The sequence below is a fragment of the Calypte anna genome, chromosome 6 (genome assembly GCF_003957555.1).
Source record: "Calypte anna isolate BGI_N300 chromosome 6, bCalAnn1_v1.p, whole genome shotgun sequence".
Taxonomy (NCBI): domain Eukaryota; kingdom Metazoa; phylum Chordata; class Aves; order Apodiformes; family Trochilidae; genus Calypte; species Calypte anna.
In genome coordinates, this window is record NC_044252.1 from 11,898,821 (window position 1) to 11,911,176 (window position 12,356).

A 12,356-nucleotide genomic window follows, 5' to 3' on the forward strand; every position below is an offset into this window, starting at 1 on the left:
TGTATAGCTGTGACAATCTGATCTACAACATCCTGCTAAGGCTGAAAGACAGGGATAAACTGATATCCTGGTGCTATGTGTGTCTGATTAAATGCAGGTACCCCAGCATCTTTGTTTTAAGCACAATGAAGAGAAAATTTAGAATAGCTTGAGTTTCAAAACAGAAAATGTCCTTCTTCTTCTTCACCCTTTAACATATTGCTAGAGAGGTCTTTCAATACTTTCTTACTTATAAACATTATTTGCAAAATAAGGTAAGGTCTTCAAGTAGGTCCTTAAAAATTACATTTGTAATCCATGACAGATACAAAAATAATGAGAGAATCTTTAACACACAAAGCACTGCAAATTTCAGTGGTGAATACTTGAAATAGAACTGGAATATACAATATACACTATACATAGTGTATATGCACTAGAATTGCTCCTCCTAAAAAGAAAGTTTTAACAACAAACCTGAAAGTATTTTTTAAAATCCCTCAGTCCAATTTTTCTTTAGTTGGAAGGAAAAATACTAAAATAGGTTTATACCATGTGTCACAATTGTAGTGTATCTCTTCTAAAATACAACAGAATGCTACTGTGTTCCAAATTCAAAAGCAGAAATTCATCTCCAGCTATTAAAGCTCTTCTTTTCCACTCTGTAGACAGCTTACACCTTAAAACTTTCCATGTGTTAGAAATCCATTTGCAGTGTATTCTACATTTAAACATCCATTTGATAATATTGTGCAAGAGACTACCTAGAACACGAAACATTTGCTATGATATGCATATATTTGCAAAAATGGAAGTTATTAAATGAACCACCAAATCTGAAAGAAGACAAATCCCACTGAACAGTTTGTGAGACAGAGCAAACTACAAGTACAGAAGAGCTACGTGTATGCCTTGCACAGCAGTGTCCTCAGCCTCACTTCTTCAGCCTTATTCCCTTCTTTCTATGATTATCCATTTTCTCCTTTGCAATATTTAAATACCTGAATTATCAATGGTTCCAGTAATTTCTCCACAGTAAATGTCTGGATCTGCAGATCCCGAGGGTCAATTTTCAGTTTGAAGCTTGGCACTTTTGTTGACATTTCACCTAGGTACAAACAAACAAAAATGTCATAAACAGTTATTAGCCATGACTGCAATTCTCACAGCCGTGTCAGAGTCCAGAGGCTGCCTATGGGAGTACAGACTTGGTTCCATAAGAGGCCTAGGATTTCAAAAGGTAAAACAATTTTTCATTCCTTATTTCTAAATTGTGAAAAAAATTATTCAGATACTTGAATAAACTGTAAAATAACAGATTTAAACTGTATAATTCCGTTTGCTATTCCAGATTTCTAAATTGACCATATATTTAAAAATGCACAAGGATAATTTTATTAGAAAACCTTTGAATGTAAGTCCTCCAGTAGTCAATAAAAAAGGAGCTTTTTAGTAAAAATTACATATTACAGCATTGAATTTATCCAAAATAAAACCATTAATGCTATGTGCATGATACCTGTGTATTAATTCATGTGAAAAAGTGCAGTGGCCATAGTAAACAGTTTAAGAACAGAGCACAGATATATACAGCAGCCCTTAAAAGTCCTGGCAATTAACAGCAGGAGAAAGTGAAATATTAATTATTTTATACCCTGTAATAACAAATATTTTCCCAGTGGCAAAACAGATTAAGTCAAGATTAAGCCAAGATTAAGTCAAGAAAGGCTATTACTGAAGTCAATAAGACAGAAGTAAATCTAACTAAGGTCATTAAAGAGAACAAATCATGCATTAGGAGCTTGATCCAAAATCCACTGATGTTAATCTAAGGGTTTTCACTGAATCTCCTGGGTTGTGGATCAGGTATTTAGCCACAGTGAAAATGTGTGTTTGCCAACAAAGAATTATAACCATGGTTTAGTAGGAATGCAACTAATTATTGTTCCAAAATAAAAGACATTTTAAATATTCCAGTAACATAACTTCCCATAAAACATAGCTCAGCAGAGCCTTTTTAGACAATAAAGACTTCAAACACACAAATAATGGATATCTGTCTTTTTTTAAGCATGACTTATTACAACCATTGCTGCTGTATAATAAAGTAATAAGGTACTGCCATTGTGCAGGCTAAACGAGATATAGTGTCACCTTCCTGTGAACCTAGCATTGATTTAATACAACACATTAGGCTGAGGGTTTCTAAGCAAGTTGTGTAGAAATGGATCCCAACTGCTTAACACAGGATAGCTACCCACATTTCACTTGCAAGCAAAGATGATACAAATTACAATTAAGAAATTAAAGGTAAAGGTAATTAAGGGGTTGCCATTCCTAGTAGAGGTTATACAAGTGCCAAGTTTTTTCTTTTAATAAAGAATTCTTTTAATAAACAACTATACCAGTTGTAGCCCCAAGTTCTCACAGATTCAGCTGCATAAAATTAGGTTATAGCATATGTGAAGGACTGATTTTTCAGTTTTTATTCCAATTCAAAAGAAAAAAAAACAACTTGAGATCACACTGACCAGAATTAAATTTCTCCTTCTGTGCATATTACTAACAGAAGGTCAATGTAAATTGTTTGGCTGTATTTTACACACTTTTAGATAATTTTAACAAACCTTAAGGAAATAAGATTTTATTATACCAAAAATGCCAGTGTCAGTGATTCCCTTTCTGTCTAATGATTCAGTAGGTAGGACACTCTCAGTTTTTAAATACTCCAGTTTAACTTAGCCCTCTGTTTGAGGTGAACTGAGCATTCTCATCATTCACTGCTTCAGAAACAAGTGGTAGCTCCTAGTAAGAAAATGGGCTGCAGCCTTTATGATGGTTCAAACTGGTCTGTGTCCTGCCTAACCTGACAAAGTTGTAGCCATGCAAGTGAACGCATCACACCCCTCACTCACAAAGCCTCAGTGCAGTATTTTCAAAGTACTTGGAGATGGATGACTCAGTATCTTCTTCTGATTTTGTTCTACTCAGTGTAGAATATTTACTTATTCACTGAGGTCAGAACAAAACAGGCTGAAAGCACAGCATAGCTGTAGAGACTGGTAGTGTCACAGCTAAAGCCAAGTGTCAGATGCTCTCCCCCCACTGCCCTCCCAGGGGAAGATAAAAGGGGGAATAAGGGACAGAGACCTTAAGATTGGGGAAAAAATGAAATAGTTTTAATGAAATAATAAATAGAAGTAATAGTAACGGTGATGGTGAATTACATAAAATACCTACTAATATGTAAACACACACTCCTCAGTCTGTAATTACCTCCCAACCAGAAGACCCACAAAAAGGACTCTGCAGCACATGGGTGTCCTCAAGTCCAGGGTACCAGTGACAGTCCACAAGAGCCTTAGAGCAGCTGAGTCAGTCCTACTCCGAGAGACAGGGAAAGGCTGCCTCAGGACACCTGCCATAGACAGGTCTACTCTTTGCTGGGTTAAAAACTGACTGGGCAGCTGAGCCCAGACATTTGTAGTCAATGGATTTAAATCCAGCTGGCAGCCAGTAACAAGCAGTGTTCCCCAGGGCTAAGGTTTGGGACCAGTCTTGTTTAATCTCTTTATCAGTGATCTGGATGAGGGGATGGAGTGCACCCTCACTAAGCTTGTGAATGATACTAAGCTGGGTGGGAGTGTTGATCTGCCTGAGGGTGGGAAGGCTCTACAGTGGGACCTGGACAGGCTGAACACTGGTCAAAGTCAACAGGATGAGGTTCTGCATTTTGGTCACAACAACCCCAGGCAATGCTACAGGCTTGGGGAAGAGTGGCTGCAAAGCTGCCTCACGTAGAAGAACATAGGAGTTAGCTGTGTGCCCGGGTGGCCAAGAAGGCCAACAGCTTCCTGGCTGGTATCAGAAATGGTGTGGCCAGCAGGACTGGAGAGGTGAGTTTTCCCCTGTGCTCAGCGCTGGTGAGGCCACACCTCAAATACTGTGCTCAGTGTTGGGCCCTCACTGCAAGGACACTGAATTGCTGTAGCCTGTCCAAACAAGAGTTACAAAGCTGGTGAAGGGTCTGGAGCACACATCTTACACGGAGTGGCTGAGGGAAGTGGCATTCTGTAGTCTAGAGAAGGCTGAGGGGAGAGCTCTCTCTGCAACCACCTGAAAGGAGGCTGCAGGGAAGTGGGGGCTGGGCTCTTCTCTCACATAACTAGTGATAGGATGAGAGGAAATGGACCCAGTTGCACTAGGGGAGATTCAGATTGGATATTGGGAAAAATTTCTTTATGGAAAGAGTGGTCAGGCATTGGAACAGGCTGCCCAGGGAAGTGGAGTCACCATTTCTGAAGGTTTTAAGAAATAAAAGGATGTAGCATGGTTTAGTTGGCTGGTAGTGCTGGACTGACAGTCGGTAATCTCAGAGGTCCTTTCCAACCTTAATGATTCCATGATTCCATAAGGCAACCTGTCTCCATGTAAGATATTCCCCTCCAGTAGGGAAACAGGATGCAGGAACACCCACAGAGGGAGAGATGACAAAAAAGCAAACCCCCAAAAGGCTAACACACCCACCAGAGAAACCTGCAGAGCACTCACAAAGGATCCATTTCTTACTGAGCACCATGGGAAGGAGCACATGGGGATCACCTGATTCCCCCTTTCCTCCCCATAGGCACAGCCACCCCCCCATGGTGACTGCCACAGCCCAGCAGCACCGGGGGTGGGGGAAAGTCTCAGGTAAGTATGACTGTAGGCAATTTTTACCCTGGTTTTATCCTAACTTTGCTTAACTACTGTTTTAAAGAATTTCAGACCAAGAACCATAAGAGACAGAAGAAATCAGAAGTCAACAAACACACAATATCTACGAGAACATTCAGTAGTGAATGAGATCAGCAGCCCTCCTCCCTCAGGATGTTGGTTGTGGTCAGGTTATCAATTCTCAATAACAAACTGTATGTAAGCAAGAAATAGGACAGGCTCTTTCATCTGCTGTGAGGAATAACGAGGAGACAAATTCACAGTCACCCAGAGGGCTTCATATAACTACAGCTCAGATCATCATAAAGTGCAACACCTCCTTGGTCCTTTACATTGTGCACAGAACATCCTTGGTGAGCTGAGCCCTGAAACAAGAGCTTATTCTTACAGCTCAGGACAAAGACGTGCCCACTCCGAATACACACAAACAGGCAGGGCTTTTTTACTTTTTTACTTTTTATTTTTTCTATTGCAATCCTTACTCCATTGGTATTTACGTATGGAAACTAAAAGTAAAAGTGAAAGTAATTTCTCAACCACATATTCTGTGGAAACACATAATGACATAACTGAAGTCAATAAACTTCACAAGTGAGAGCCTACTCAAGTAAAGTCTAGTTCTATTTTTTTTAACTGTATATATCTCATTCAGTATAATACGCCCCTTGATTACAGTAGGGATCTTGACTCTGAGATCTGTTGGTAAAAGGCTGTTAAAACCTCACACTTGGTTATATTAACCTTTACAGTAGGTAATTTCAGCACTGAAGACCAGCATCTCTGACAACACTTAAGATGTTAAGCATGTGTCACAAGATTCACTTGCATCCCAGAAAAGCAATGACCTGCACACTCCTATCATGTTCTCCAAACTCCACGATAATGAGAATTTCGTTTTCCTGCAGACATGTCCAAATGCAAATTGCTGAGTCTTTTGGTGTAAGATAAAAACCAATACACTGGAAAATCAGTTAGACTGTATCCATCTGAGATATAAAGAGTGCCTGCAGCTTTTAAACAATCCATAAGTACACTGTATACAGACAAAGTAATTAGTGTCAGAAAGCAGAGCCAAAGTTATTCTGCATAAATCAGAAAATGTTACCTTTAGAATCCATATCCTGCCAGATCATTAGAAAGCCACTAGCACATCACTCACCTATCCTAGAACATACGTGGTCCATATTCAGCACTACAGCAACTGTCTATATAATCTCCTCGTGTTAAGAACTTCAGTGTAACTCCTATGGCTCACTATTTGGCTTCTGAGGCATCTGCAAGGGACTGCCTGAAAAGCTCTCCAGTGTATTTCAGGATGACTGACAGGACACAGTGGCTGCTGGAAGGGTGGCAGGGGGATGGGCATCCTTAAAGCTATATGCTAGACGATAAATACGCCCAAATAATGTAAAGCTAAAAAGTTTCTGAAGAATTACATGACACAAAACATGTCCTTGCTGATGCTTCTGGTGCTTATTCTCATTATTTTCAGCACAGCTATTGTTTTCCAATACATTCTGATTGTATGCCAACTTCTGGCTCCAACAATGACTCAGTCTCAGACTTCTGAGTCGGACAGCAAAGGAATTCATAAGGCTGTCACCCAGTCACATGGCATCAAATTTGTTTTCTTTGGGTTTTTTCTACACTATGTTACTCTACACTGACATACAATAGATTATACTATTGATTTCATAAAACACACAGGCCTATTGCCTTCTAAAACACAGGGAAGACAAGAAAATACGTTAAAACAAAATTATTCAACTATGGAGCAAACATAGAAAATAACCAAAAACTAACCAAAACCAACCAAACTTTGTTTCAAAGCAGATTAATTTCCTAACATCAACTATTTGTTAAGGAACAGGACAGAACAGCAACAATTCACTATGCATATTTAATAAATGGCTATCATACTTTCTTTAACTGAGGCAAATAAACAGGCTAAGAAGAATAAAATATTTCTAAACACAATTTATACTATAAATCTAAAGAATATAACCTCATCTTCCATGCTCTTGTCAAAGCTACAAGGATACCAGTATATGTAATTCTTACTAGGGTAAATGCATTCTTCTCCCTTAAAGATACCATCTACACAAAATCACTGCCTCGGCTCAACACACACACTTCCAGGCAGTTGTGATACACTGATGAATTCCCAGAGATGTTCCAGCAGAGATGTGAATCCTACAGACTGAGCAGCTTCAGAACTTTTAATTAGATTTGCACTAGCATGCCAGGCTCTGCTTTTCAACCAACAGTTATCCAAAAATCTGTGCTATGGTCCTGAGCCTACAGCCACAGCAATGAAAATCTTCTCCACTGAAGTGTAACCATGGAAACTTGTGAACCTGACAATGCTCTCACTATATTAGCAGAAAACAAACTAATTCCACTGATACAAATATAAATCTAGTAGATATACACCATTATGGATACCAACAGAAGCAAACCAATCCTTGGTTTATAAATGCTTTACCAATTCTCTTTTCATAACACTTCTTCCAGGTACATTTTTGTAGGTACTGGAGTTTGGTGTCTCGGAACTGCAGTTGTAGTATTTAAGATACTGAAAACACATTTACTTTGAAAAGACAAAAAAAGAAAGTAGTGTGACATCAGATGGCAGCATTTCATTTACAAAAATAAAAGGTTTTTCATCAGCAGTCTTTAGGCTCATTTCAAATTCTTAAAGGGAAAAAAAATCCTTTCACATGGGTCTCTCTGCTATTTTCACTGCATGTGCTCTGAACACTGAACAAGCACCTCTCTATTTAAGTGGCATACAGTTCCTCCACGGATGGCCATCCAGTGCTGATAATGATAGGTTAAGAAGGTCTGGCTCCAAGCCCTCCCTTTTGTTATCACTTTTGAAGTGTTCTTATCTCTATTCAGAACCAGAGACTCTGTTTAAATAAAGTTCAAGTTGACCTTCCACTAAAAATAGGCTATCATTCAACTCATAAAAAAATAGAGCAAAAGGATTCCCTTATGAGCTACTAAAAGGTTTTCTGATTTTACTTTTGTTAAAGGTAATCCCCTGATTTGTCTTTTTTATTTGCTGTGGGTTATCTATTGCAATATTATAGTGTACTGTTTGGGTGATATTTTACTCAGTTTTTACCCTTTTCCCCTTCTTTTTGTAGAGCTGCTACTCTTGCACCTAAAAAAGCACAATCTAAACATCAGGGGACAGAAAAATAGTACTTAAGCAAATCCATAATCCCACCATGCCACGCCTGTATCCGTGGACAGACCTCTGACATGCAGATAAATTCTTCCAATCAGGTTCCTGGTGAAGAGCTTTTGACCTCTGGTCTCATTCCAACTCAAAATTATTTGACTATGGAGCAAACATAAAAAAATAACCAAAAATAACCAAAACCAACCAAACTTTGTTTCAAGGTGGATTAATTTCCTAATATCAACTAATTGATTATGAACAGGACAGAACAGCAACAATTCACAATGCATATCTAATAAATGCCTGTCATCAAGCCTAATTCTGTGATGTTCTGTCTTCTGGGCTTCCTTATCTCTGAACATTGCTCCGGTCTTTAATAAGAAGAATCCAAATGGTTTTACATAATGGAAAATTGTCTAAGTGTACATAAATCTTTGAAATATGATGAATGTTATATTGAATGTAACAGCCCTCCATTACACCTGAAGTATAAACAGGTGCATTTTATATCGAAAAAAAAATAATTGTATAAAAATGCCCTGCATTAATGCCCAGTATTTTCAACACTGAAGTGATAAAATGTACATTTACATAAGCCTTCCTTCCATTAGATGCAAAATGCAGCAGAGTACCAGGAGGTGAGTTAGGCTTTTTAAAGTAACAGCATCCATGCAACATGTTATCCAGTACTTTTCCAGCACTCCAATATATTTTTTCGTATATCAAAAATACACAAACACATTGCACAGCTTGGGCTACTGGATTCAAGTGACAAGAACATGATGATTTCAAAACATCTTAAAAGAGCATGTTTTAAAGTTCCTCTTCTAGAAAGGTGGTTAAGAAAACCAGTTTTTTAACTCGAACTTCTGAGGTGGTTATTTCATTAAGCAAATATGGTTCCATTCACAGCTTCATCCTCTTTCACTCTTTCCCTTCATTCCTCTTCAATCTTACCTTTTGAATCAGGAATTTAATAAGAGATCCTAGAAACAGCTCTGTGAAGAGCTCCTGTTGATGCAACTTGACTCCAGAAATGCTGCCAGTGAGACAGCATTTGGTTCCTAGTCTATGAGAAACAAAATGGGAGGGCTGGGGAGGGCAGTACCCATTTGGGACCTCCTCCTAAACTGTTGGATCTGAGTTTCACTGAAGCTTCTTCTGAAAATACCACTTAAAGAAACCTCAAACTCATTCCTAGTCTTGCAAACATAGCTTGCTGCAGAGTTTTTACACCCTAAATCATACACCATTTGAAGTCTATGGCAAAAGGAAAATGGAAGGAAAATGAGGAAAAAGGAAGAAGGAAAAAAAGGCCCTTCTTGTACAATCCAGGTGAAATATACTTGCAATGTACATACAACAGAAGCTCATACAAACCATTCTATACATTACAATCTTCTTCAGTTACCTTAATAAAATACTCAAAATAAATTTCTAGATCAGTTATCCCTTATGTGTAAGATTTTTTCCAACAAGATAGCAATTTCAGATATGGACACAACTGAAGTTTTAATAATTTGCTCTTACAGTATGAGTACCCTGAATGCACCATAAAAACTGGAAACTCTGAAAAGGCTCAAATTGCTCAATATTTACATCTGTTCAGCAGGAGACACTCCACTGTGCTGCTTAAGATCTTTATGGATTTAAACCATTCCCTCTTATAATTTGTACAAGGTCCTTATGCCTGGCTGAATTTTCTTTCTGGAAAATTTAACAGCAGTTTGGGTATTTTTAGTTATTAGAGGTAAAAAGGGCACAGGCAGCCTGAAGTTTGTGGTAACCTGACACCAGCTAGCAGCTTTGGAGAGGCTTAACTAAAAGACAAAAAAAAAACCCAAAAAACAAACAAACAAAAAACACCATATTTTGACTATTCACAGGTAAGGAAAAAAAACAAGACTTGGACAAACATAAGAGACAATACTAAAGCAGCTGGAGGGAATAAAACAAAAAAATCTATCATATTTGGGCCTCGTTGTGTGATGGCCAAGCAATTTCAGTTATGTCTTCTACACTTAAAGATGCATAGAAAGATTTGAAAGTCAGAAAACAGGTGTATACAGAACATCTTAGAGAAGATTTTGTTCCCCTACAAAAGCATCAAGTACTCATAGAAACTAAACAGACTTTTCTAGAAGATGTTATAATGTTTCTGGTATTGCCATGTTAAAGTTACAATTTTATTTACCATTCATTCCTCTCAGAATTTTTTCAAGGTCCAACTTTGAAAAACAGTCCTTTCTTTGCTCACATTCATCTCATGAATTTAGAAGGCATGAACAACAAAAGTCAGAGAAGAAAGCTGCTGTACTAAGACTAAATTTTCTGAGCATTATATTAAAACTATGTCATGAAATCCAAGTCTACATCTTACTAACTGCAGGTAGCTCTCTTGTTTACTACATTAATGTTATCTGAAGGTTAAGAACAAATAAACAGCTAATTCACTTAACCACAAGATTCAATATTGACAAGTACAGTTGCATAGATGATCTCTATTACTCTTTATGAAATCCTTCGATCTTTGCAACTGCATCTGTCCTTAATTTATGAAGTAAATTACTACAGTGGTCAGCAGAAAACCTCTTTATTTTAAGAGGCTGACTGAGAAGAGATCAGAAAAGTCTAGTTTTATTTAAAGTACTTTGTCCTGTCATCTGTGTTATCAAATGAGGAGTGGGATTCAGTTGCTTATGCTAAGTAGCCTGTGCCATTCTAGATACTGTAAGGTATCCATCATACAAGTCCCTAGGGTACCACAGGTCCCCCATAGGATGCCAGCACATATGCCAGGGCTGAATATGGGGATGCTTTATGAGGTCAAAAGTGCCTAAAATGACTCTAGATAGCAACGCTCAGGCACCTGATTCATTCCCAAGTTGCCTTTATCTTTAGATGAAGGCACTCAACCTCAGGTTTGATCAGTCACCTGTGAAACACTTAAAAGTAGTAGGGACATATCATCACAAGTGAGCATTGCAAATTCTGAAGTTATGCAGTAACACTGCAAATGCCTCTGCAGAACTATTATTTAAGTACCATTAAAATATTCCACATGAGTATTTAAAAATATGTTAATAATATGGATTACTGTAAGCTACTATATAACATACCTTTCCATCTTGGCTGTTTTCCACCTTTCCTTAACAGCCTTTTTGTAGCCCTGTCCAAACCAGTTAAAAATCTGCTCCCCATTAACGAGTTGTAACCTCCCATCTCATAACTTCTCATCTTCCAAAATTTAATTCTCTGACTTCTATAGGTATTTCATCTTTTACTAACTTCACTGAGCACTTTTAATCTGGTTTTGTGCAGTATTTTGCTGATCAACCCAATTCTATGGCATCCACACAGTAAAATGGTTGTCACCATAGAAATACCAGTCATTTCATTACGAAAACTACAATGATCATCAAATAAAACTTTAGTCTTTCCTCAAGTCCCTTGTTTTGTATTTATATTTATTATTTGAACAAAGTAAAAAGTGTAATTTATAAAGATAGTTATTCCTTTGTCCAGAGATTCTGTGCTTTTCTGATACATTTAATAAAATTACAAGTAAGTTATTCATTCTTTCAGATACTTACAGAATTCAGTAGCTTTTTACAGGCTAGTAGTCTGTCAATTCCTATCAAGTGGCAGGAACTGTATATGCTGGAATAATTTCATTTTCTCATTCGAAAGGATTTTATTCTTTAGCTTTTGAAAACAAAATTAATTAATCAGAGCAGATTCATAAAGCAGTATCAAACAGTTTAGCCCAATAGAGAAAGAAAAAAACCACCAACAGCAAAAGGAAACAAACTCCCAGTCCCAAACCTTTATCTCCATTTCTTTCTCAATTCATGGCACTTATTCAGAGAGATTCCTTCAAAAGCTCTGTTAACTTCATAGGTGCAGTCAGAGTTGTTAGGTTTTGAGGAAGGGTCCACCCCTAATCAATATAATCAAGCACCTTGTTACAAAAGGCCCTGCAACCACTTTCAAATTTTCCTGAGACAGCTGCTGGTAATGGTGTTTGTCCCAGTGGGATGGGAAGGGCACCAGCAGTGAGTGCAGGCACTTCCCTGGCAAGCAGGCTACCAGGACGGCTGAAGGCAAAAGACACAACATTACGACACTCGTCAAAACCCCTTTATTAATTTTTTTTTTTTTTTTTGCTGATTTACACATTCATACAATTTATGCCACAGAAGTCACTTTAAAATCCCAGAACAGCTCTGAGCAAAAAGGTCCGTGCCACACCAGAGTATTGCCACAGCATCAGAAACCTCTCTCTCGGGCACGTTCTCTCGTCAGTACCAGAGGACAATCTCACACCTCATCCGCACCGGAGAGCCCTCACGGCTTCTGCGCCGGGGTCTGTCTCCTCAGCAGCCTGCTGGAGACACACGCTCCCTGTTACAACCCGCATCACCCTCTCAGGAGGACACCGGTGATCCTCTCCCGTTACTTGAGGCAGCCA

General features: G+C 38.3%; 1 protein-coding gene across 1 annotated transcript in view; it reads right to left on the reverse strand.

Moving 5' to 3' along the window:
• Window positions 1–5,897, reverse strand: part of CTNNA3 (catenin alpha 3) — a 413,054-nt gene extending 407,157 nt beyond the window's left edge. Inside the window, exons 1-2 of the mRNA XM_030453097.1 lie at window positions 5,855–5,897; window positions 981–1,087 (exon numbers count right to left, since the gene is read on the reverse strand). Of these exons, the coding sequence (XP_030308957.1) occupies window positions 981–1,087; window positions 5,855–5,879 (132 nt within the window). The 5' untranslated portion in view covers window positions 5,880–5,897. The remainder of the gene's footprint in view (window positions 1–980; window positions 1,088–5,854) is intronic.
• Window positions 5,898–12,356: the final 6,459 nt, after the last annotated feature.